The sequence below is a fragment of the Cyrtonyx montezumae genome, unplaced genomic scaffold (genome assembly GCF_038088225.1).
Source record: "Cyrtonyx montezumae isolate F1298 unplaced genomic scaffold, pur_monq_1.0 scaffold_8, whole genome shotgun sequence".
Classification (NCBI taxonomy): Eukaryota; Metazoa; Chordata; class Aves; order Galliformes; family Odontophoridae; genus Cyrtonyx; species Cyrtonyx montezumae.
The window spans coordinates 1,443,322-1,470,707 of record NW_027072089.1 but is presented as its reverse complement, the minus strand read 5'-3'; the positions used below and the strand labels follow the sequence as shown (position 1 = coordinate 1,470,707).

The 27,386-nt window shown below is 44.4% G+C and overlaps 1 protein-coding gene across 1 annotated transcript in view; it reads left to right on the top strand.

Moving 5' to 3' along the window:
• ADGRB1 (adhesion G protein-coupled receptor B1) overlaps positions 1-27,386 on the top strand; it is a 279,826-nt gene that overhangs the window by 155,154 nt on the left and 97,286 nt on the right. Inside the window, exons 14-17 of the mRNA XM_065753423.1 lie at positions 811-954; positions 3,652-3,727; positions 7,465-7,567; positions 9,533-9,576. Of these exons, the coding sequence (XP_065609495.1) occupies positions 811-954; positions 3,652-3,727; positions 7,465-7,567; positions 9,533-9,576 (367 nt within the window). The remainder of the gene's footprint in view (positions 1-810; positions 955-3,651; positions 3,728-7,464; positions 7,568-9,532; positions 9,577-27,386) is intronic.

Sequence of the window (27,386 nt, the reverse complement as noted above, 5' to 3'; positions counted from 1 at the left end):
GTGAGCTGATTTGCACTCCCCATGTTGGGTACAGACCCCAGGAATCTGTAATTGCAGTGCAGTGTGCATAATCTTGGATGTGGGGAGGGTAAGAGAGAAGACAGCAAGTGGTGGAACATTAGAAGATCTGGGGAAAGACATGGATGATCAAGCTGGATTGGAATTTCTCCAAATAAACTAGGACTTGAGCCTGACAAAAAGATGGCCACACAACGGTTTGCGAGATATCTATAGCACCATGAACAGAGAACAGATGACAAACTGGGAAGAATTAAGCTAGTTCCTTTTGTTTTTTAGCACAAGAGCTGCACAGCAGCCAATGAAGTGATCAGGCAGCAAACAAACAGCAGGCAGTATTTGATTTATGCTGTATGCACAATCACAGCATGGAACTTGTTGCCAGAGGATGCTGCAGAAGCCAAAAAGTACAGATTGGTTCATGATGGGATTAGGAAAATGCACAAAGGAGAGTTCCATTGGTGGCTATTAAAGTTCATTGTCTGGATGTAGCCACAAGCTGAGAAAGTCCTGCTGACTGCTAGAAGCTGGAAGGACAAGACAAGGGAAGTCTTGCTTTGTTCTTTTCTACACTTCCCTAAGCATCTGTTGCTGGCCATTTCTGAAGTAGGAAGAACTCTTCTAGGTTTAGTGCAGGGAGGTCCTTTTCAATTAACAGAATCACAAGACCTAATAATTCATGCCATCTTCCTTCAAGTATGAACAGTATCTCAATATAGCATAGTTTTTCAACTTGTGTGAATTTATTGAAGCTGGTCTTGCTTACTGATTTTATTTGCTTTTTCCCTCTAGTCCTCGGCATTCACAAGCTGCCTGCTAATGCAGCAACTGACATCACCTTTCCCATGAAAGGCTGGAGAGGCATGGTGGACTGGGCGAAGAATTCGGAAGACAAGGTCACTGTTTCCAAGAGCATCCTGTCTTCAGGGCTGACAGGTAGGCAGCACAGTCAGAGCTCTCTAGAAGAAAAAGTCTTCTTCACTTTCTAACTTTCATTTGGCTGTCTTCAAATTCTCCTTCCAGCTGAGCTGGATTGGCTCACAAAAGCTCACCACAGCATTGGTGAGTGCAAAAAAGGCTTTTAGATGTGGTCAAAGGGCCAAATCTGAACTCCTTGAGCAAGTTAAGCATCATGTTTAAAAAACAGAAAGAGTTGGCACAGAAACTCAGGGCAGCACTGTCTTGATGTTTGCTTCTTCTAAGGCTTTTGCACCTGCAATAAGTGAAAACATCCCTGTGTTTTTTGAGTTGCTCTGTTCTTGGTGCATGTGGGCGCTGAGCTCAGTCTGCAATGCTTACTCTGCAAGGCGTGTTGGGTATTGAAATGAGTCTCTTGTGCCCCTTAATATTCTGTGTTTCTCATAGGGGTAGACACCAGTAGTGTACTCTGTTGGTGCCTTTTAAGTGTCATTAACCAGCATAAGAAATCTAGCTGTGGTAGGGTGACAGTCATGCAGGCAAACAATGTTGTTGATATCTTCCAAGACTGAATCCAGTCCTGGAAGAACCATCCAAGGGTGAACAGCTGAGGCGTAGCACATCAGGCTGAGCAACTGATGAATCTGGGCCTGCTAGCAAAACCTTTACCTGGATGCCTGCCCCAGCAGCCAATGCAAACAAGGTATTCCTGTGTTGGCAGCGAGCATTTGGCTGAATTGATCACTGGATTTTCAAAAACAGGACTCTAAATTGGGCTGATTGCAGGGAAATGGTGAGTTTTCCTTGTAGACAGCCTGGCACATAACACTGGAGATTTTGAGAAAGCAGGTTGCTGGTTACGGCTGTAGGATGTTCTGTCCTTCACTGGTACAAAGGCAAGAGACAATTAGCTGTGTCTGTCAGAAGTCCTTTGGACTTTGTCATACCAAGAGCTTGTGTCCTAGGTTTCCTTACTCAAGATAGAAATAATGTTGCCATCATTTCTACCTGAGATATAGGAGGCTGAGAAGAGTTAAGTTCACCCTCAAGGGTAAAGAGCGAGTTTCTGGCAGAGCAAGGAACAAAGCCAGCAAAACTCCTCTTGTTTGCAGTGCCTTGAACATAGCACTGTCTTACTAGAAGAACTTAGAGTATGTTTAGACGGTTATTTCAGTGCGTTTGAGGAGGGTGTGAAACTTTCACCTTTTTGTATACTGTTAATCACTCACTGGACAAAATTCTGGCTCCAGACATAAGCAGAGTTAATCCTGCTCCAGTGATGACAGCTATCCTTGGAGGTATCACTTATGCCCCTGTTGAGCTATTTTCCAGATATAATTGCAAAGACATTGTAAGTCAGTAAGTAAATAAGGCCCCTGAGCAGTAGCCACTGTGCAAACAAAAGGTGATGTGTATCCTGAAGAACCAACTTCCTCTTAGTTTTCACACTGTGGTGTCCTGTTCCACTAGGGCTGTACTGCCCCTGCCTTGTTCAAACCAAAAGAGGCAGTCCTCCAGCCCTATTTTAATCATGGTCCTCTGCCTTTCTTTGGAGGGAGTTGAGGTAACCCAGCCTGCTGGACTTAGCATTTTGTTTGCACACAATCTCATTGGAACACACGTTGCTTCTGTAAATGTTCTACTGCATTGTCTAAGCAAAAAGGGAGAAGATGCTCTTTGAAGGTAGTAGGAGCCTTGTTTGCAGAGGGATTCATAACAATGGTCAAAAGTCTGTGTTGACTTTCCTAGGGAAACAAATTTTAGGCAATTGCACTGCAAGTCTGTCTGCCAGTCTGTCCTGGTTTTCACCTGCTATCTCATCTGAGCCCAATGTGACAAACATCCAGAGCTGAATCTTCCCTTCTGGGGAAGTGAGTGCATTCTAAGATCAGCTTCAGTCTGAGACATCAGAGAAGCCCCACAGCATGATACATCCCCAGACTTCCTCATCTCCAAGTGACTTATTTCTTCTCCACTCTGACAATTCAACCTCAGGGATGCCTAGAGTGCCTGTGCTTTTTCCAAGGAAATTCTTGCTAATTTGCAACTGGGCTGAATGAGGCAAAGGAGGAGGTCAAGTGATGTGCTCAGAGGTCACACAGATGATTCAGGCTCATCTGCTGTCCTCCTGAGGCAGTACACGAGTTATGGGGTCAGGTCTGGCACAGTGGGACATCTCCCCTCCTTGCCTGCCCTTGTCGGCCCAAGCACAGCTCTTCTCTCTGATGGCTTGATAACTGTGGATGTGTCCAAATGCCTCTGGGTAGCTGTAAGAGACCTCCTCGCCCTGCAGTTTTGCCTGCTGTGGTGCTGTCAGAGGGATTAGTAGGATTTCTGAATGGGAGAGCACTCATCCTGAATGAGTCTTGCGTGGGGGCAGGCACCCAGGGTCACCCTAATGTGTTCAGTCCTCTCATAGGTCTGATGGAGACCCAATGTGGTGACATCAGGCACTGCATCCCACCATAGTGATGCTGGCAATGGATGTGCTCCAACAGAGGCCCCAGTAAGAGGTCCAATCCTGCCCTTGGATGTCACCTTGGAAACACAACAAGGGAAAGAGGAAAAAGAACGGAATCCAGCCTCTTCCAGACCTGCCCCTTCTCCGTGTGTTGTGCTGGTGGATTTTGGGGTGGAAAAATTTAGCTGGGGACAGATGGCATTCTGATTATCTCAGTGCTGTTGTATTCTTCCCTTCCCTCTGGTGTCCTGCAGAGACGGACGACTCTTCTGTCTTCGTGGTAGGGACTGTGCTGTACCGGAATGTGGGCAACATCCTCTCACTCCAAAGGTAAGGGGACATGTGGAGTACTTGGTCTAGTTCTGCCCCATCTAGTACAAGAGGAGGTACAAGGTCCCTTCCAATCTCCACCATTCTGATAGCCTATGGTTTTATGAGGAGGGGGCAGCCTGGGAAGGGCAGGCAGCTGGGGATTTCACCGGGGTTGACTGCTGATCTCCCTGGATGCACAGCCCTGGGTTTCCAAAGGTGCAGTGTAGCAGGCTTTGACTAGGTGATGCAGAGCATTTTGTCCCCACCAACCTCTGATCAGTTAGGATCATGTTGATGTGTATCAGACATTGCTTTTTGGAGTGGGAGGAAACCTTTCTCCCACCTGGGCAGCCCTGGTTTGAAGGCAACCACTGCGCTTGTGCTGCTGAATCCCCGCTCACTTCTATTCATCCTCCAGCAATGAGTCCTCCTGCTCCCCTTCACATTATGAGGTATCTGGGGATTTAAGTGTTAAGGGGAAGGATGCCCAGCTGCCCCAATCTTCCCAAGCTACCAAGGAGCCACCAACCATGATGAGCCCTTTGCAAACATCACGGCAGAAGACAGGCTCAGGGAGAGGAGAGGAGTGGAGTGACATGCTTGGCTGCACATGTCTACCACATTCTGGCTGCTGCAAACTGCCTTGAGCACTGGAGCTTTTGTGTTCAGCTCTCCCTTTCCTTTTCTTCTCTCCCTTTATCTCTTGCTCTTTTTTTTTTTTAATGTATTTTAAAATTTTTAAGATTTTTTTCTTATTTGTTTTCTTCTTCCTTCCTTCCTTCCTTCCTTTCTTCCTTTCTTCCTTCCTTCCTTTCTTTCTTTCTTTCTTTCTTTCTTTCTTTCTTTCTTTCTTTCTTTCTTTCTTTCTTTCTTTCTTTCTTTCTTTCTTTCTTTCTTTCTTTCTTTCTTTCTTTCTTTCTTTCTTTCTTTCTTTCTTTCTTTCTTTCTTTCTTTCTTTCTTTCTTTCTTTCTTTCTTTCTTTCTTTCTTTCTTTCTTTTTCTTTTTCTTTTTCTTTTTCTTTTTCTTTTTCTTTTTCTTTTTCTTTTTCTTTTTCTTTTTCTTTTTCTTTTTTTTGATGCTCGTACTGAGGCCATAAATTAAGAATCCTAAGGCACCTTCTAAATCTGTTCTGCACTGATTAGCATGAGCCCATTTACCATAAACACCAGGGCATCTCTCCTCACCGATAATCGTTTAAATACCTACAGATTTAGCTCTGGCAATGGCAAAAGAGCTTCAAGTGAGTGCAGAGAGGAATTAGCAAGCCAGCCAACTGTATTCTGTAATATCTTCCATTACAGAACTGGGAATTAGATCAGAAGTGCAATAAACATCATTGGCTCAAATGATCCAGTGGTATTTCAGCGTTTTCTGGCCAAGCAGTGAATGAGCTCTGATAACCAGCAGCTATAGCAGCAACAGCCTCTGAACAGCACTCTCATGGGAGATCAGATTTAAGACATTCTTTAATTAAAGGACAGTCCCTCTTTAAATAATGCAGAGTCCTGAATCACCTGTGGCTATACAAAGAAAAAAAAAAGGAGGTAACAAGAGCAGCAGCAGAGCAGTACCTCTTAATTCACTACCGTGCAAATGGACACAGGAGGAAAAAAGGGAATGTCTATAAATAACCATGTAGCCGTGTGACACTTGCCTAGAGAGTAAAAATATTTCCTGGACACACGTGAGGTGCCAGTTTTGACCACGTTGCCTCAATGCAGGGAGTTTTTTCCACTAAAAATAAAAATATATTTGTATAATGTAATGTAAATTGAACTTGGCAAACAGCACCAGCTGAGCTTTTCTTAATTGTCCCAATTTACCTCCTCCGAGTGGCAATCCCTTATCTCAGCCACACATTGCTCTGTCCCTCAGATCCCGGGAGCCCTGTGGCTCTTGACAGCTGTGACCATCGAGATGGGAACATGCAAGATGCACTGTTTTTCAAGCTGTGGAAGTGAGCATCACTCAGTCCCAGCTGAGCTCTGCAGCAGAGGATGTATGCAGCAATCAGAATCAGCAACGTGATGGCCCCGTGTAGAAACAAGTGTGTTCACAGCTGTTTGCACACCCTATAGCCATGTAGGACCACCCTGAGCAATTCTGACCTCCTGCTCAAACCTGAGCTCAGTGTGTTTGGTTTCCTCCCCAGAAGCTGGCCTACAGCACATTTTGAAGAAAAGCAACTCATCTTCTTGTTGAAAGATTCCCCATGATGCAGAGGCCCTCACTTCTGGCAAGCTGCTCAGATTCTTAATTACCTTCTCTGTTAGGAGGCAGCCTCTTGTTTTAAGACCAAATTTGTCTGATTTTCACCTCTAGGCACTGGGCTTTTAAGTGGGCACCTGAAAAATCCCCTGCTATCAGAAGCCTCCTCCACACACAAGAAAGTGTCAGACACGCCTTTCAAAAGATATATCTTGGGTGGTTTTCCAGCATTAGGATCAATTTTAGGTCTCTGTTTTCTATCTTCAAAGAAGGATGAAGGAAGGGATTGTCGTGCTGCTCTGTACTGTGCAGCCTCACCTCAAGCACTGGGTGCAGGTTTGAGCACATATAAGAGGGGCAAAAAACTATTAGAGAGCATCCAAAGGAGGGCTGCAAAGATGATGAAGGGTGTAGAGGGCAAGATGTATGAGAAGTGGCTGAGGACCTTGATTTTTTCATCCCAGAGCACAGGAGGCTGAGAGGAGGCCTCATGGCAGCCTACAGCTACCTTGTAGTGGCCTACAGCTTCCACACGAGGAAGTCATCAGAGTGTTCACACAAATATTAAACACTTGATTGACCCTTCCAGACCCAGCTATTAATTAAGCTGTGCATATTTTTTTCTACCTTTCAGCAACTCTTTTTTATCTTATCAGTAGCTGCCTCCATTTCAAAACATAGAGCTGATATTTACGCCCATTGAATTCCCACCTTACTCAACCTTTATAGACTGATTTTTGTGCTTCATTTTCTTATTTCCCACTTTTATTTAAATTCTGACTGTAATAATTTGTTGCTTTTTTTTCCCTTCAGTTTTGTTGTATTTCTTTTTTTCTTTAACTTTCTAAAACAGTGTTTGCTGTTCTTTTGGCTCTTCCTAACATTGGACAATAGTGATTTGCTGAACACCCACTTACGCATTCTTGGATAATTCCAACTTTACTTTGCTTTGGATTTTGAGATCTCCTGTTTCTTTTTATTAGTTATCTCATAGTTTCTATTAATTATCTTGCAATTTATTTTTTTTAACCCACTTGTGCTTAAGCAGGTATAAATCTTTTCCTCATCATTTAGTAAAGACCCAGATAGAAAAGTGAAAGTTTCTGCCAGTGATAGTAGTTGTGGTGAAGTTTTGAAGTATGAGAAATTTCACTTGCCTGTGGGTGTAGGAGAAACTGGGTTCCCACTCAACTACTAATTACTTCATGGCACACTTTGTGGCAGCATTTTCAGTGGTTGGTCATATGAACTTCATACATATTTAAACAGTCAGTTCTTTCCCTGTTGCAGAAATACCAGGATCTCCTGTGTGTTTAGGTAGGATCCAGTGAGGACAGCTCAAAGGGCAGAGGGTGGGTTCCATCACCAGCAAGTATCTCTGAAGGCACTATAAAGTAATGGGACCAATTTCTTCTGCACTGTGTACACTAAACCTTTTACCACAGTAATGAATTTAATGGAACTCTCTTTTGCAGAGGGAGGCAGTGGAAATTTAGCATCTTCTCCCAAGTCCTTTTAAATCACTTCTTTTTGCCCTTCTTCCCAGGAACAGCACTGTTCTGAACTCCAGAATCATCTCTGTGACTGTGAAGCCATTTCCCCGGTCCCTCCTCACCCCCTTGGAAATTGAATTCTCCCACCTGTATAACGTAAGTCTTTCCTGGGAATCTTCACCATCCCACATCTGTGTATGTTTCTTCATAGGAGGAATATTATGAAGAAGGATACAGATTTTCTGGGCTACTGAGCTGTGTTTGCCACTGCTGAACCCTTCAATCCCCTTTTAACCAGGCTGCTGAGGGACTTCATTGCCATCCTAAGACTGGGCTGATGTTCATGTCTTGCTGTTTCTCACTGCTGAGTCTTTCAGATTTAGTTTCCTTGCTCAAGCATTGCCAATGCAGGACTGTGACAGCATTGCTTGCATAAGGAACATGAGCATATTTGTCCCAAATTTACATCATTTCACTGGGAGGCATGGTCATGGGCAAAAAAAATTGCAATGAAAAATGGGCTCTGACAATGATCTTTCTTGGTGAGGGGAAGATAGAGGGGAAAAGTTGTTTTGGTTGATGCTTGCAATGTTCTTTGCAGATATTACTAGAGACCTGACTATCAGTGTTGTGATCAGTGCTGTAAAAGGCAAATGAAGATCCCCTCCAGGCTCCCCTGTGCAACCCCAAGAAGATGTATGTGATGGACATTTATATTGCCCTAAAGACTCCTCTTGTTGTGGGTTTCATATGTCTTCCTGAGGCTCTGGAACATGAATATTAGATCTGTCATGTCTTTACATTGGACTTCTGGGGAAGACTTTTCAAAAGTGCACTAAGATAGCTGCAGAAGTAGTGCTAAACCTCTGTCAGTGGCTTTAAACACATCTGTCCACTTTCTGGAGCACTGTTGTCTCTTCTGAGAACTCTGTCCCACAAAAGGAAGTGGTGTCACTTTCCAAAACGGAGCAGCAAAAGGGTTTTATGTGAAAGGCATGTGTGCAGATGACACCAAGTTGGCAGGAAGCATTGATCTTCCTGGAGATAGGAAGGCCCTACAGAAGGACTTCTAGGCTGAGACCAAGGAGATGAAGTTCAACAAGACCAAGTGTCAGATCCTGCACTTTGGCCACAACAATTCCAGGCAATGCTACAGGCTTGGGGCGGGATGGCTGGAAGACTGTATACAGGAAACAGACCTGGGGATATTGGTCAATGCTTGGCTGAACATGACTCAGCAGTGTGCCCTGGTGCCCAAGAAGGCCAATGACGTCCTGGCTTTTATCAGGAATAGTGTTGCCATCAGGAGCAAGGAAGTGATCACCCCTCTGTACTCAGCATTGATGAGGTCACATCTAGAGTACTGTGTTCAGTTTTGTCCAGCGAGGCTGGTAAGGGGTCTAGAGCACAAGTCTTATGAGGAGTGGTTGAAGATATGGGTATTATTTATTCTGGAGAAGAGGATGCTCAGGGGAGACCTTATCGCTCCCTACAACTACCTGAAGGGAGGTTGTGTCGAGGTGGGGTTCAGCCTCTTCTCCTTCGTAACTACCAATAGGACTAGAGGAAACAGCTTCAAGTTGCACCAGGGGAGATTCATGTTGGATGTTAGGAAATATTTCTCCAAAAGAGTGGTCAGATGCAGGAACAGGCTGCCCAGGGACGTGGTGGAGTAACTGTCCCTGGAGGTGTTCAAGAAACTTTTAGATGTGTACTGAGGGAGATGGCTTAGTGGGAAATATTGGTGATAGGTGGACAGTTGGATTGGATGATCTTAGAGGTCTTTTCCTGCCCTGGTGATTCTATGATTCTATGAAGGAAGAAGAACATCAGCAGATGGAGAGAGGAAAGATGTAGAGTCAAATCCTTGCATAGGTCTTGTGTTGATAGAAAACAAATTAAGGTCCATTTTACTTTTATCTTTCAAACCAAGGGGGATAAAATGTGTTCCAAGAACTCATATTTGTGACTGCCAATATGGAGCTTCATAGATACATCACATTTAGAGTAGTGGAAGCTGTTTGATGGAATCTGAATATTTCTTATTCCCTCAAATACCCCATAGACAGCATAGCATTCATTTACTTCATTTTTCTTTTTTTTTTTTTTTTTTTCTGACAGGGTACCACCAACCAGACCTGCATTCTGTGGGATGAAACTGATGGGTGAGTTCTCTGGGTTTCTATTTATTCTTATGGGCCCATGTGTTTTTGGGGTGAAATCAGCACAGCTTTAGCAATGATGCATCAGTCTGTTGCAGCTGCTTGAACTCTCTACTCAGTTTTTTCTTGTGTCTGGCAAAGCCTTTTGCTGAGGTAGGAACCATTTCGTTCTTCGTATAGATGCATCTCTTCTTACTGTGTTGTATATTAATGCCATTTGACCTGGGTCTTACATTAATGAACTGCAACCAGTTGCTGTCAGTGTAGCCCATGCTAGACACCATGTGCTGAGAACATCATGTACCTGTATTACAGAATTATCTAAGTTTGAGATGTTCCTTTTTCTGTTCACAGGGAGGTTTGTATGTATTTTCCTTTGACCTCAGCCTACATTTTGCAAGAGTGACCTCTAATTTTGACTCTTCCAGTTTAGGACTTTGCAGCATGAGGAATTAATGAGAACCAGGACCATGGGGGTCATATGCTGATTGTCCTAAATTGAGCAAGATGTATCTGTGTTTGTTTCTTTTCAATGATTAGAAGCAAACTGCGCACCATAAAAAGAATAATGCAAAATTAGAGCCCACTGTTGCAGACGTAGTCTACCATGGCTGTGTTATTGTGATACAGTAGTGTGATTTCTGGGATAATTCCTGCCATAGCTAACTCTGATCGGGATGCCTTGAGTCATGTGATTGTAAGTCTGCAGGGAAAAAAAAAATCTGAATTTAATAAAAAGGGCCAGGACTATCTCACATGGAAAATAGTTGCCATGGATTTTATATCTTAAAAAAAAAATTACATTTTGAAAGTTCAGTCTTAAATCCTGAGTGAACTTGACAAGGATCCAAAGTGTTTCATTTAATGGCGTTTTTACTTCACTGACTTTTGCTTCTGAGTTTGAAGACCAGCCTGACTCTTTTTCTGCTTACACTCACGTTCTCTCCTTGAGATCTCATTTGGAACATACCTCTGCTATATTATTATTTATTATTATTATCTGCAGCATCTGAAAAATGATTTTCTTCTTCTCCTTTTATGCTCCATTAAATAGCTTATACACACATAGGCAGGCAACATATTTGCAGTCAGTTCTTGTTGTTCTGTGATTAATTTGGCATGTATGAGTGGATCCAAATGGAAGCTGAGGAACCCTGAGTTTGTGAAATCACACCCATGTTATACTCCAGGGCAGCAGTGGCTCCTCTGGGTTGTAGTTAAATTTACTTCAGCACTAGGTGATGATGGCTACTCAGGACTTGACTTGAGAGATATGCTGACCTCACAGAGCAGAACATATGTGAAATTAGGGCTGTGCTGTATTACCTTGTGCCAAGTCTGTAGGTCAACCCAGAGAAGAGGGTTGTCTATAGGTGGGCAGACTCAGGACGAGGCTTGAACAGGAGCACACTTGAATCTATTGTCTCTGTGTTGGAATGTGGTTAAAGCATTTGTGTCCAACTCCATTTTTTGGCAAGTAAAGTCAAAAGCTGGAACCAATGCCATGTCTTCACATCATCTTATTTCTTTTACTTTTAAAGTCCTAGTGAGAGAGTTTTGCCCAGAAGGTTGGAGAAATTTCCTTCCCGAGCTTACAGTTGGACTTATTCCATTTAAATTTTTGTGTTATGAGAAGGAAAAGAGCACAATTCAGTCTGCACATGGTAGTATCATCCAAGAGAGAATGATGGCACTCAAATTGAATACATATCTGTCAGAATTGGCACTGATATACGCCTGGTATGAGGAGCATGAAGGGTTTCCCAGTGCTGAATGTAGCTTGCAAAGCTTGGATGCCATTGCTGAACTGCAGGCAAAACAGTGCCCAGAACAACACTGTTACTTCTGCCTTGTCGTGGGAAGTCTGGCTGCTCTGTGTGCTTGATCCCAAGGCTTGGAAACTTGTTTGGTTGCTTTTCTCTCTACAAGTGCAAGACGTTAGGAATTTAGTCTAATCCTTACAAATCCATGACCTCCAAGTTGGACATTAGGAAAAACTTCTTAGAAAGAGCAGTCAGGCATTGGAACAGTCTGCCCAGGGAGGTGGTAGAGTCCCTGTCCATGGAGGTACCCAAGAAATGTGTAGATGTGGCACTGAAGAATGTGATTTAGTAGGCATGATGGTGATGGGTTGATGGTTGGACTAGATGATCTTGGAGGTCTTTTCCAACCTTAATGATTCTATGATTCTATAATCAAAAGAAGGGTTCATAGCTGAAGCAGACAATTTCTTGGCACTGACACTGGTTCTTTTGTCAGTGATTGTTTACAAAATCCCAGCAGACTGATTGCACAAATGTTATTGGTATGATTCAGCTTTGTGTGTGTGTTGGTATGTGTGTGTGTATGCGTACATGCAAGTTTTCAGCCAACATTTGCAGTCTCAGGTAGCTGAAAACTCAAAAATGCTCGTGTCAGCAGGTTTTGCAATGGCATGTTCCAAAGCTGGGTTTGATCCTGTAAGCACTGGGAACAGGAGCTGCAAAGCTGCTTGCATGATGTTTAAAAGTTGATTTTCTGCCATTGCTCCCTCCTGAGAAAGTCCAATGAAAGGCAAACTGTGTAAACCCTGTTCTCCAGGCCTGAATGTTCACCTCAATCTTGAGCTACACCCTGGAGCTGTCAAGGGTTTTAGATCATACTTTTCGATATTTATTTCCTATTTAAAGTAAGGGTTTTTATGTTACCCTGAATCTGTTGCCTGGTACATGGTTGGGTTCATGAATGATGACTCTCAGCCAGGAAACTCTGAGATTCAACCACATTTAGAATAGTTCGAGTTGAAAGGGACTTTAAAGATCATCTAGTTCCAACCTCCCTATTTTGGGCAAGGACACCCATCACTAGACCAGTTACCTGAGTTCCCCTTTGCTCCTACTTTCTCTTCTCTACTACCCGCAGTGATCGGTTTCAAAAGATGGTTGTACAAGAGAATGAATTTCAATAAATCCTAATTCCTAGCTCTGACCAATTTAATGGCTCTAAAGCTTTATTTCTTTGATTTCACCCTGCCTTATTCCCCATTGAACTCAAAGCACCATGTTATGATATTGCTTACTCTAAAGATACTGCTGGCTCTTTTGCTAGCTCTCCAGACTCCTGCTCCAAGGCTGGCTGACCATCGGAACCTTCACTTCATCCCCAGTCTGATACTGTAGACCTTGGAGATCCAACCTCTATCAGATAGCAGTAAACCAACCTCTAGATTTATCCCTTTGAATTCATTCAGTGTGACTGGCGAGATACAGAGGCAAGAAACTCAAAGCAGTCCTCACATTAGAGCTTCAAATTCAAAACATTCTGTGGCCCTTTAAAGACCACTTAAAATCCATGGGTCATTAAGGGTTGAACTGTAAAACTGCAATTAAAATAGACAATAGCCATGTAGGCATGATCTTCCTCCAAGACAGAGTTGTTAGAGCACATAAAAAGAAAGGAAGAAACCCCCAGTGTTCATTCATTTGCATTTAGATAGATATTTAAGCTAGTATTATTAATAATGGATTTTTGATTTATTAATCCCAGCCCCTACAAGTGACTGTTAGATTTGTGGGTGGCACCCCTCCATCTCTTTTCTCTTCCTCTTGCCCCCAACTCCACACATCATCAAATATGAGGGGAGAAGATCAGAGACTAATTTCTGTTGTGTTCTGTGCTGCAAGTATGATTAATGAGCTTAACACCGGCTGAGTAAATTGAAAGTTGAAATCAGAGAATGATTTGGGATTCTCTGGCTCTTCTCCAAGGGTATTCATCTGACGTAATTATTATCTGCTTAGGTCTGCTGAAGTTAAAACCCAGGCAGGATCTGGTATTGTGCACCCTCTTTTTCTTGGTGGGATAGGATGAATGGAGTTGATGGATGTAGTCATCTTACGTGCTTTCATGTTCTTGTGCATCATCTGATTTTTATTCCTCACCTGCTTTGGTTTTGTGTACAACCGTACAATCATTAAGGTTGAAAAAGACCACTAAGACCATTTAGTACAGCTGCTGACACATCCCCACTGTGCCCACTAAACCATGTCCCTCAGTGCCACATCTACATATTTATTTTAAACCTTCAGGAACAACAGTGGTGCCATGTGGCAAGTGGAAGGAGGAACAGTTGCCATTTTTAAATTATTATTAATATTGTTTGCTGATGGCAGCATTGCTTCTTGAGTTGTTACTGTCTGATGCCAGAGACAGAGTCATGCTCATGCTTAAAACATGATCGGGTGGCAACAGAAACTGAGCCAGACAGATTAGGTCTGACATTTCCTCTTATGTTGCATGAGAGCATGGTGTGTGTAGGTGTGCCATTCAGTCCTTCACTTACAGAGGGTGGGTCCAGCAGAACTTCTCTGAGGAGACCTCTCATCCCACTGGCACTGAAGGCTTCTTGCTCTTCGAAGTGCTCTAGCCACCAACTTCACACTCCCAGATGAACATAACAACAGCTAGGCATTATATTAATTGCTCTTGAGAGACCTTCAAAGCCTTCACAAATATTTGCATAAAGAACTTTTTGCTCATAGAAGACAAAGTGCTTTGGGAGTCTGCAGTTTTAATTCAAGGACACTTATCTTCCCTTCAGGGAGCCTATCTAGTTTAGGAAATGCATCCCTCAGTGTTCAGGAAGTTGCTCCATACACAGCAAGGTTGGGTGTGGAGAAAATGAACTGTGCTTCAGTGAGTGGGACAAAGCTAAATCCAATCCTCCTGGCTCTGGGCTGTATCTGATCCCCAGCCGAAGTCAGGCAGAGATCTCACCCAAGGGCTCAAACTGGCAGAGTGGTGTTTTATGACACTGCCAGAGAAGACTATAAATCTGTTCCTCTTTGGAAAATTCTATGATCTTAAAATATATCTCACAGATACCTGCTCATGGCCTCTTTGCAGACAAGAACTGCATAATGTATAATTTGTATATGAGACTGTCAAAGGGTGGTTTGTAGAGCTGCATGTACCAGGGACTGGCAGGACTGAAGGTGATCACACAGAATTGTAGTCCTCTTTATCCTTCCCTTCCCTTCCCTTCCCTTCCCTTCCCTTCCCTTCCCTTCCCTTCCCTTCCCTTCCCTTCCCTTCCCTTCCCTTCCCTTCCCTTCCCTTCCCTTCCCTTCCCTTCCCTTCCCTTCCCTTCCCTTCCCTTCCCTTCCCTTCCCTTCCCTTCCCTTCCCTTCCCTTCCCTTCCCTTCCCTTCCCTTCCCTTCCCTTCCCTTCCCTTCCCTTCCCTTCCCTTCCCTTCCCTTCCCTTCCCTCCCCTCCCCTCCCCTTCCCTACCCTTCCCTTCCCTTCTGCCTGGAACAAGTCAAAGTGGCCAAAAATTATCTTAGAAGGATCTGAAGTCTATCAGGCACCAGAACTGTGCCATAACAGAGTTCATTATTGTTTTTATAGCTCTCTCATCTCAATATGTCAGTGCAAGTGATTTGCCTGAAATTCCCATTTTCAGGATGGGATCTCTTATCTCTACCAAAATTCCTGACTGCATGTCCTACAGAATTATAGAAAAACTTTTCACTGATGCATGCTGTGTGTACCATAAGCAGCAGGACTCCGCATAGGCTACATGGGCTTCACCCTGATTATTGAAAGCCTCTTTTGCACTGGATTGAAAGAAAAGCATTATTTTTTCTTCTCTGTGCCTTCCAAGGAGTTAATGCATTCCCAGACCTGGTGATTACTCATTCATTCCTTTTGGGGGCTATGTAAAATGTGTGCAGTTCTTCTAAAGAGAGTTTGTATCTACAGCATCCCATGAAGACTTTCACACTGGGCAATCACATCCATCTCCAAATATCTACCTTTTGAAAGACAGTTTCTTAACAGCAGGAAATAGCTTCCCTTTCCTTCTGCATATCACCTAGTGCATTCCTGGCCTTGCTACAGCTGTAGATCAAATGGGAACACAGATATAGTTGACAAAGATTGATGAGTCCACTTGATGATGATTGAAAGGGAAGTATGTTACAACCCTGAAGCCCCATAAAAAAATCAATGCACTTCTTTCCTCTTTGAGCCAGGGCATGGCATATTGTATATCTTACATATACTTACTCCAACAATGAAGCTCCGTGGGCAGGAGCAACACCTCTGGTGTTGCTTTCAACATCTTCCAGCTCCTTTAATTAACACCTTCAGTTTTAGCTTCAGCTGCAATTGCTGTCTGTCTTGGATGCTCCTGCAGAGGGTTTGAAAGAATGGCTATGGACAGAGCAGTACAATGGTACACAGGTTCATGCCGGGAGGTTGATCTGAATTGCTGCCCATGCCCATTAATTCCTCTGTTTTAAACTCAGCTGAAAGTAGCTCTAATTCAGCCTAGCTGACTGCACCTTCAGTGTGCACTCAGTCAGGTTGAATTACAGCCCTGAGAGCTAGTTTTTAGCACTAAATGAGAATGGCCATGGCAGGGCTAACGCAGTGAAACCAGGTCACGTTTTCAGTTCCCAAGAATTTGGCTTCCCTGCTTGCTCAGGTAGATGAGTCCAGGGAGCAAGTGCTGGTGCTGCTGGAAGTATAGACCACAATTGCTTCCAAGGGACTGTTTGGCCTTTTCTAAGCTACTCCCCAGCAGTCACCATTGTCTGTGGGACTGGAAAAAGCAGGAGCTGACATTTTTCCTTCCATATCACAGGATGCAGAGGGGGCTGAGCAGCACAGTACAGGGATTCTGCTGCCTGCCAACAAAGCATGGTTTAATGACTCTTGACAGAAGGGAAAGAGGGGATTCAGAGGCTTCGAATCAAATGCTGCAGGTTTGCTCGCTAGCAAAGGGGTCAGTAGTATGGGCAGAATCAATTAGTTCTGTTTATGGAACTGACAGAAGTCACACACTGAAGTCTGGAAGGTGATCCTGTTGGGAAAAGCCCTTGGGCTCAGCAGGGCAACCTGCAGCCTTGATCCAGAGTTGGGTGTGTACTGTGATCCAGAGCACCACATGGATCAGTATGGGGTTGAATTTTTTTTTTCCTGCATCCCTTGCTCTTCTTTTTTCCAGTTGTTTTCTCTGAAGCCACAACAACCTTTTGCAGCTGGAATGGAACAAGTTTATCAGCCACATTTCCCTCCATGGCCATCTGGCATGGAAATCTCAGGCTGCTGAGGGTGTCTGGTGACACATGGTGGCAGTCCAGTTTGTCCTCCCAGGCTGTGTGGAGAGGAAAGACGGGTGCTGGACCCATTCTCTGGTGCATTTTTCCTGCATTTCATTTAGTGTTTGCCTGCATGGTACCTCGTACGTGCTGAGAATGTAATAACACAGCACAGGCAACTGTCTGTGTTAGTGGAGGACTCTGATTCACAGCTCCAAACCTGTAAGTGCAGAGTAAAGAAGAAAACTCGAAGCCCATACTTGGTGCACTCTACCTCCAATGACTCAATAGCCAACGGGGTGCAGCTTTGAAGCAACTTCAAGGCAGGCTCAGGTGTGTGGAGGAGAGAAAAACATCTCCAGTGTCAGGATGTGATAATTCAGAGCAGACTGCCTGTAACTCCATGCACTTTTTTTGCTGGATTGATTTATTCTCCCTTTATGAGTGTAAGAAAGTCTTATCTAGTTCCACAGCAAGATGCTCCTGTCTCTAAACCTGTAGATCCTAGTAGGTCTTTGGAGCACTGTTTCTCTTTCTTGGAAGCTAGAGGTTGTAAGAGCATGGCATGAAGAAAGTGTGGCATTGCCACATCTATCTCTGGGCCAGGGTTGTTCAAAGCACAAATGATCAGCTCTAGTTGGGAGCTCAAAAAAGTGTCCTCTCTCTCTGCTGAGAGCACAATAAAAAGCTTCCCCATCAGACTTTCTTGCTCTGATTTATTGCAAGTCTGAGCCAAGTTCTGATGAACTTCTCAAGGGCTCTCATTTCTGATAAAAGCCATGGACTGCTCAGGATGCAAGCCAGAAATACAGCAGTTCACACCATAATCAGAACCATTTAAAAATGCTCAATTGCCAGGGACTCCGTTTTTCTTTAAATCTATTGACAACCATGTACAAGTTTTGTCTTTATCAACTGGGCTACTATTTCTACTGTGTTTCTTTCTTGTTTTGTGAAGTGACCACTAAAGGGCAATACCACACATTCCAGAGCCCAGGTGGTGGGTTTTCCTGCAGTGGTGAAATAATGAGGGACCATATTGTCACTTCCAGTCCCAGATATCTTGCAGAGCTCTTGCTTTATTGGGGGGAGCCCATGGAAAATTGTCAAGGTGCAGAGAAAGGTTTGTGCATCCATCTCATTGCTTAGGGATAGATAGGATTGATGAATGCACTGGGAAATTGCTGAAAATTTGGACACTACAAATAATGGTAGGGAAATCTTGCCCCTTATTAAAGAGTAAAAAAAGGCTTATTTGCATTTTCACCTGATTGTTTCTACACTGCACTGGGAGATGAAATGTTCTGCTAAAATATAGAAGCAAAAAGAGGACACTGTGCCTGGGATACAGCCTTCCTCTAATGATGAACTTTCTATGTGTCTGGACAAATCAATGTAAGCTTTGTGCCTCAGTTTTCTGTGAATCTATTGTGCTAATAACATCTGACAGCTCTTGTAAATGTCATGAAATCTAGGAGTGAGGATCTCCATTAAGTGACAGTAAATAGGAAAAATAAGTGTTATTACTGAGAAATGATTATTCCAAAAGGGAGGTTTATGATTAAACCTTTTTTCCATGTGAGATGAACTCACATCACGTCAGCTTTGCCCATTGTGTTTTGGTTGCGTGAGCAGCAGCAAGTGATGCAAGGTGAATTTTTGCCTTTGTGAAGTGTAATGGGACCACACAGGCTCAGGGCTATTATTACAAGACTAAGCATGTGATCTTACAGGACACCTCCATGTCCAGCTAAAGCTAAAGGTAGCTTCTCAGCTGCGTGGCAAAGGAGATTAGCAAGTGCATGCAGGAGCCAGCCAGCTCTGTCAACCAGCTTGATACAGAGAGCGACAGCTTCTTCCACCTCAGGGAAAATCATCATCTTGCATCTGATCTGCTGCTGGAGCTGGAAGAGCACGTGGACTCATAGGGCAGGTAGTGCTAATCGCCCTTGGAAGACAATGAGCACAGCCCTCCTGCTGGCAACCCCTGGAGCCTTTTCTATGGGGCTGATCTCCAGCTTCTTGCCCACAAGTCCTTACAAATATCTAGGGTTGCCCCACCCCAGGTTCAGAAGCCAGCACTTGCTCTTGTTAAATTTCATACAATTGATGATTTCCCAGATTGTTAAAATCACTCTGTGAGGCCTCTCTGCTCTCATGGAAAGCAACAACTCCTCTCAATTTAGTGTTGTCTACAAACTTAGAATACCTTCAAGTCCTGAATCCAAGATACTGATGAATAGAACAGTGATCTAGTGCCTGATTTATTGGTTGGCAACCCTGCCCGTGGTAAGGGCATTGGAACTGGATGATCTTTGAGGTCCCTTCCAACCCAACTCATTCTATGATTCTGTGATCCTATAAAAATATTAACAAGAACTGACCCTAAAATGGAGAATGGAAGGACAGGTCTTCTTCATGCTGACAAGCAGTTTAAAGGAATTCCCTTTAATCCTCTATCAGGAGCTGCAGAAAGAAAACTAACTGATGCAGCAAGGCCAAAAGGCCTTGTGACCACTCAGGGCAGTAATGTGGCAAGTAATGATTTTCAGACTTGTCAAGGCACTTTTTGATAATTTACAAAGGAGCTTTCAGAGCTGCCCTCTGCTTAAGCTGGTTCGGTGTATGTAGGTTATGTTGTTGTGATGGTTAATAAGGCAGAGTTCTTGCCTGACAGAGAGCCAGAGAAGAAATCCACTCTTCACTGGAGCCTGGTTACTTTCAGGAAAATTCTAAGTGCGACCCCACCAAGAGCCAAGATCTTCCTAGGCTGAAATCTGCAGCTTTGAGGACAGTCTTCCTTTCTGGTGTGGATGGAAGAGTAGACAGCAATGCAGGTGGGAAACTCATCAGCTCCCTTTGGCTTTTGTTGATGTATCCAACCTATTCACCTGCTAGCCACAGGGACAAGAACATCTTTAAAGGAAAGGCTCGTAATTGCAGTGATGAATTATGGTCTGTCCTCAATATCCTGACTGCTGTCATGTACAGATGGAGAAGGACATGCAGAAGGAGTAATTTATTCTGTCACCAAGAGTAGAGGTGAGCCAGAACCTCAGAGTCTCTGTCCTCTCCTGTGATCACACTGGAGGTTATGAACGAAAGTCATCTCTGTACCAAACCAGGAGAAGCACTGGAGTCCAGAGGAGGTGAGGACCCAGGAGAGCTCTATTAGGTTTTGCTTTGGAAATTATTAATGTAATGGTGATTTTAGCTCATACATCAAATCGTAAGGAACGCTGAACATCCTTCCAATGTAGGCAAGGCTCCTGAGCAATGCAAGGGCACTCTGAAGGGTTTTGCCTAGCAATCTTCAATGTACCAATGTGCCAATATAGTTATAATTTATATATATGTATATTCTTTTGTCTGATTCCAGCCTTAATATTACCAGCACCGAGGCTGGGGCACAAGTACAGCTAATGCTTTTGCAGGTGTTTGAGATGTCAGCTGGAGTGTGTAAGCTTTCCATCTTCCAACAGGGCTGAGTGAAAGTTGTAGTGATGTATCAAGGGCTTTCCAGTTCACGTGTCCCATGCATGGGTCAAAACTGTTCAAGATAATATGTTGACAATTATATATTAGGGATTTGATTTAGTAGTTGGGTAGGGATAGTGATAGGAGGATGGTTGGACTAGATGATCTTGTAGGTCCTTTCCAACCTTATGAACCTATGAACCTATGAACCTATATGCCAGGAGTCTGTTTAGTAGTGCTATCAACCAGAGCAGGAGCAAGGAAGAGTGCTGCATTGCAAATGACTAAAAGGAGTTGTATTCAATGATCCTTATGGGATCCTTCCAACTTGGGATATTCTATGATTATATAAAAGTTCACCTTCCTTAAAAAAAAATAATTGTCCCATGGTGATGCCAAAAGCATGGCGATACAAGGAGAGCAGAAGGAGGTCTCTAATATTACAGCAGGATCTGGATCCTAGCTGAGAAAATCAGCCTTTGGCTGCAAAGATACCTGCTGGGAAGGGATTTTGATACCCAAGTTATAAATTACAGATTCCTGCTCATGGAGAATTACCTATAGCACAGTGATGGGCAAGGCTGTAGCACACAGGGCTATGGCTAAGTCACAGCTGGAGCATTTTGCAGTCAGTAATGTTGCACTGATCAATCCCAACAGAGACTGCTGTTCATCCCCATGAGGACAGACTCAGAGTGAGGAGGGAGAAGGAATTTGCTTTGCTTGAGACAGAGGAGGAAAAAACCTGCTGCTCAGATGTAGCACATGATGGAGCAGATACACAGGAGACCTCCATGCCCATACAAGGAATTGGTGTGGAGGTAACAGGGAGTTGCATCCCCTCATAGCATCCTCAGGAGTATCACATTAATGGGACAACAGTTGTTCTGATTTTGTTTTTCATGTGGCTATAGGAAGAAATCCCCATCCACCCCCTTCCTCTGCTTTTCTGTCCATTTAGGCATTGCCATCTCAGAAGCACTGTTACAAATGTTATTGCAGCTTCCCAGTTCATTTCCACCCAATTCATTCAGTTTACAAGTGCAAAAGATGCTTTTGCTAATTGCCAACTCTTCCGGCTCCTCCTGGGATCTGGAAAGCAGCTGAGATTGCCCTGACTGTTACATCCTCAGCAGCAGCAAAAAGCCACTGCCGCAGCCTGGGAAACAGGGCTTGCATGACTCCTATTACTGTCACGCCTGAGTATTTCACAGCCTTCAATGTGCTGTTATTGCAACTAGAGCTGAACAAAAAAAAAAAAAAACAAAACCACCCTCTTTTCTAGGTCACTTACAGTTCTGAAGTTTCTTGAGCACTTGCGTTTACCCAAATTAATGTTTTAGGAGAGCGTTGGTGAATGGAAAAGGCAGGAGAGAGGCAAGTGTCATTTTCTGTCTGAGGCTTTTGTGGTTGCAGTGTCATCAAGATGCAGCAGAACTGACAGCAGTTCTCAGGATGTTTCTGCTGCTCTGAGGCTGGAACTGTGGGGGGACCTGCTCTCAGGTCCCCTGAACATGGCACTTGCAAGCAGCACTTTTGTTCTCCTGGCCTCACTGCCAGGAAAGCTATCAGAAGACGTGGCCAGCTTGTGAGCAAGGTTCCTTTGCTCTGACATTGCTTGTCATCTCGGGAAAGAAAGAAAGATCAAACAGGGGGACTGAGTGTGAGCTGTCACATCCACTGTACGTTTCTTGCTCTGTTCTGTTACCTGTGGGCAGTTGAAGGCTGGGGCCAACAGCTTCACTGCTTTGGCCACAGAATCACAGAATAATTACAGTTGGAAAAGACCATTAAGATCAACTAGTCCAACCACCAACATATCACCACTATGTCTATTAAACCATGTACATCAGTGCCACATCTCCACATTTCTTGAATACCTCCAGGGACACCATCACTTCCCTGAGCAGCATGTTCCAACCTGAATCTCCCCTAACACAACACAGTGTCTTCTTCTGTCAGTGTTAACTGGGAGAAGAAGCTAGCCCCCACCTTGCTACAACCTCCATTCAAGGAGCTGTAGAGGGCAATAAGTTCTCCTCTGAGTCTCCTCTTCTCTAGACTAACCAATCTCAGTTCCCTCAGTTGCTCCCCATAAAACTTAGGCTCCGGACACCTCACAGCTTCTTTACCCTTCTCAGGACAAAATCCAGGGCCTCAATGACTTTCTTGTAGTGAGGGGCTCAAAACTGAGCAGTACTCAAGGTGCTGCCAAATACAGAGACAATCACCTCCCTCCTCCTGCTGACTGCACTGCTTCTGATGTAAGCTAGGATGCTGCTGGTCTTCATAGCCACCTAGGCACACTCTTGGCTCATGTTCAGCTGAGTATTGATCAACGCCTTCAGCTCTTTTTTCTCCACACAACCTTCCAAACACTCTGCCCCAAGCCTTGAGCAATGCATGGGTTTGTTGTGACCAAAGTGCAGGACTCAGAAATTGGTCTTGCTGAAGCTCATACAAACTGGGCTCAGCCTGCTGATACAGTCTGTCCTGCAGGGCCTTTCAGTCCTGAAGTTTTTCTCTGCTCCACATTCAGCATGTGCTGAAGACCCTGATTCACAAGCCAGAAATGCTGGTAGCGTTTTAGGATGTGTAGGAGAGAATAGAGCAAGCCCATAACTGAGTATAAATTAGTGCTGCCATTTCCAAGTGTTTTTCCCATCAGGATCCCTCTTTGCAATTGCAGACTGATATTTCTTGCTCAATACTCCTAGTTTCTGGAAGAAGTGTGGTCACTGGAGACAACATTCAAACAGTGTGGAGCTTTGCTGAGCCAGAGGAGAAAATTTCCTAGGTTTTGCACTTCATCTGTGGTGGTTCATAGATTCATAGATTCATAGATACATTAGGTTGGAAAGGACCTACAAGATCATCTAGTCCAACCAGCCTCCTATCACCATCCCTACCCAGTAAATTACTAAATCAAATCCCTTAGCACCTCATCTAAATGGTGATGCTAGCTGGCTTTTTCCCATGTTCTTTTCCTCCCTTATGACAAAAATATCCTAGGAAGACTGAGTTCATTATGCTATTATCACTTTAAAACCTGGGATCATAGAATCACAGAATCGTTTCAGTTGGAAGGCCATCCTTTAAAGGCCATCCAGTCCAACTTTGCTGCAATGAACAGGGACACCTACAGCTCGATCAGGTTACTCAGAGTCCTGTCCAGCCTGACACTGAATGTCTCTGGGGATGGGGCACCCACCACCTCTTTGGGCAACCTGTTTCAGTGCCACATCATCCTTACTTTAAAAAATCATTTGTCTTATACCCCTTATCTCCCCTCTTTTCATTTCAAACCATTTCCCCTTGTCCCATCTCAACAGACCCTGATAAAGAGTTTGTCTCCTTCTTTCCCATACCCCCCCCCCCCCCCTTGTGATACTGGAAAGCTGCTATCAGATCTCACTAGGTATCACAGCAGGAAACAGTTGTGGGATTTCTGAGTTTCCCAGCTTAGGATGCAGAGGCCCTACCCTGCTCTCTCCTTAGCTGAGTCTCACAAATCAGTGCCTTGATAGCAGGAGATGGTTCACACTCCACAAGGACGTTGCAGTGCCCAAGGAATCTGCACAGGTCTGTGGGAGGTGTAAAAGGCTTTGGTACTCAGCCTGCCAAGGGAGAAAACAGTGACAGATGAGTTTGGCACTGCAGTATGTATACATTAGAGAGTATTTTCAGTTTAGGGTGGAAGAAAGGACACTTCATCCCTAGCACTGTACCTTCTTCTGCATGCTTTCTGCAATAAAGATCATTCTTGATGCTGCAAACTATGGGTAGGACATCTTTCAGCATAAACAGCTTAAAACAACATAGCCATCATTTGTGCTCCCTTATAATTGGCAGGTATTTAATTAGGTAAAGGAGTATTTCCGCGTCCTGCTGCTTAAGTGGGAAGTCAGCAACTCCCCATCGGGTGAATATACTTTGAGTCCTCCAAAGCCTATTAGTGCAACGCAGCTTCATTTCAGCAGACAAAAGCAGTGCAAATTTGCACAGATGCTGCAACAGCTGTCTGGCTTGGACAAGCAGGATGGCTGGGGGCAGGGGTGTTGCTGGAGGTGCGAGATCAAATCCGCTGTCTGGGTTTCTTGGAGAGCACTCTGTCCTTTGCTTTGCCCAGATGTACAGAGATAAGGGGGGAGGGAGGAGAGAGCTTAATGGAGAAATGGTGCTGGGAGGAGAGATATTTCCACCAGCCTGCATATCCGAAAGCCATTTTCATTATCAGAGAGTGGCTTTAAAAGGTTTCGATAGCAATCCCTCTTTGCACAAGGAGCTGGCAGAATGTTTGGTTACCAGCAGAGCTTTGGTTAAATACATTTTCAGCAGCAAAGCTGGGAAATGAGTGCCCCTCCTCCCCTGTGACCTGCTTTCCCGAGAAAAGCACAAGCACAGCCACGCTGCTTTGCTCAGCACCTGCTCAATTCCCGCTCTTTGCAAATGCTTTTCTCGCCACCACATTCTTCGGGTGGAGGGAAAGCAGGAATTAGAGCAGCCCTGACAACAGCCGTGCTGACCATGTAAAACAGACCCATTGGGTTTACAGTGGGGGGGAAAATCTTCCAGCAGGAAATACTCTGCCAGTTTTGCAGGTCTGCAGCCTCCTGCCAAGCTTGAAGCGTGCTAGAGAAGGAAAGTTTGCTGTTTGCTCTCTATTTCCACCGTGATCCTCAGCCCTACTGACCATGGCTTTCTGCATCCCTGCATCCCCACTGCTGCCATGCGTGTCAAATTGTGGTGGAGTACTGTTCCCAGCAGCGTATCTCAGGGCTCAGTCGATGAATCCAGCCCTTTCTCTGCTCGCTGCTCTTTTCCCAGCTGAGCATCTCAGGGTCTCACCCCATATCCCCTATTGATCTGGGTCCTGCCCCCATGGGAGCTGTTGGCATCGACCCTCAGCCAGAAACCATCAGATCAGCACCCAGGGGAGCTTGGTTGCTCAGAGAGAGGGGGCAATGTGATTGTAATCATCAGCATTTATTTATTAGCGTTTATCAGTGCATCAGCCCCCTCGTTGCATTAACATCATCTTTATTTCCCAGAGGTTTCCTCCTCTGCTGCTAATGTAAATCTAAAGCAAACCCTCTTGTAAATTCCTTTATACACCCACCTAAGTCAAGGCAGAAATCACACCGCTCCCACCAGGGTGGATTTTTATGTTTTGCTTTACATTTTCCTTATCCTCACTCCCCCCCAAAACCTGTAACAAACTGGCGTGTAATGTGACAGGATATCCATAGCAGCTATAGGCACAGAATAACGATGAGCAGCGATGCAGCATTCCTGAACTGGGATCCAAATGACCTTCAGGAATGGGCAGCTGCTGCTTTCCGAAATGTGAATGGGGAACAAGGGACGCACTCCAAGCATTCAAGAGCGTGTCAGCTCCGCTTCTCTCGGCTGCTCAGCTTCCATGAAATGCTCATTTTGCAGAGTGCAAAGGAAAAGGAGGCCAAAGAGAAAGGAGGGAGCAAAAGAAAGGCATGGGCAGAGAAAAAAGTGCAGCGAGCTGAACTTGCACTGTCTCAACCTTCTCCTTGTGTGAATGTGTCCGTCTCTCTATCACCTGGGTGTTTGAACTCCTAATTGCATCTCGGGGCTGATTCACTGCAGCTCTTTGTTTTGATTTTGTTGTTTCCCTTGAGGTTCTGACCATGGGGTAATGGTTCCAGCAAGGCTCAAAGCTCTGCATCTGTCCAAGTGGGGTTGTATTTAAACAGACAGGGCAACCCTGATAGAATTAACCTCATTGTGGACTGTGGGGCCATGAAGCAGTCTGCATTGCCCAGAAGAACCTTATGAAAATATTTGAAAGAAACAATGAAACCTTTCAGTGTATTAAAAGGCTCACTCCACGACCCCTTCAATTCCTCCACTTCCACCTTTACTCTCATAGAAACAGGGTCATAGGTACTCCACTCCAAAATGTGAGCTGCTCGTGCTAAGAGGAGGTGGCAAAACACAAATGACCTTTCTTCTGGCCATCCCGAAGCATCTCTGTGAAATGGTGCAAACGCTTAATGTGCTGTGATGGGACCTGTATCTTCCATGCCCAGCAGCTGAGCTGGAGGGTGTCCTGCCTCACCTGCTTACAGTTTGATGAGGTTCTGGCTGAGCTCCCTCGTATTCTGCTGCAAAAAGAGCAAGTGTGAAAGGTGCACTTACACCTCGAGCTCATCCACTGTTCTTCTGGAGGTACTGGGGAAGAACTAAAAAAAGCTCAGTGAGCAGACAGCCCCAGAGGGCCCAGCAGCCCCTTAGATTCTAAATCATTTCAAAATACCATTTTAAAATACCAATATTATTAAAAAAAAACAAACAGTATAATGTCAAAAATATTTGCATCTTCTCAGAGGACTTCTCACATTCCTTCCCCTTCACGTAAAGCAGCAAGGACTTTCTCTTTTTTAGCTTGCTTCCCTTTGCTTTGCTGTTAATTCCCCTTTCTTAGCTGGAAACAGTGCAGTGAAGTCATCCAGAGTTCTCAGGTCCAGATGTATCTGTTACCGTGATCCAGTTGGATCTGTGAGGACTTTATTCTTAGGAGATTCGTGTGGGTTTTTCTAAGTGAATTGAAGTAATTTGTACCTTTAAAAGACTGCATCTCTCTCTTGGTTACGGTTAATCTTTAATCCAGCATCTTCATCTTTGCCTGCAGCACCTTAATTTGGCTTCTTGATTTAATTTCTTTTACCGTCTGCTACCTCCTCCTCTTCCCAGCCCCTCTGTCATCTGCCTGATTTATTTTTCTTTGTCTCTTTATCCACTAGCCTTGCATTCAGCCATTAAAATGTTCTGATTTAGGCTTCTAAGAAGCAGTGTATCCTGGGGCTACATGTTTGTGGACAGAGAGCCATCCTAGTTCTGGGGCATCCTGTACTCTTTGAGTCAGAGCTGGGACCTCTGCAGCAGTATTTGTTTACTGGTTTGCAAGGTGCTGAGTAGGTTCATAGGTTCGTAGGTTCATAAGGTTGGAAAGGACCTACAAGATCATCTAGTCCAACCATCCTCCTATCACTATCCCTACCCAACTACTAAATCAAATCCCTTAGCACCTCATCTAAGCGCTTCTTGAACAGCGCTAGGGATGGTGCCTCAACCACCTCCCTAGGCAGGCCATTCCAGTGCCTGACCACTCTTTCAGAAAAAAAATGTTTCCTCAGGTCTAATCTAAGGAAACATTTTTTTTTAGTACAGGTAGGCAACACATTTTTTTTTGTTTCTCCATCACTGATTTTGCCACAA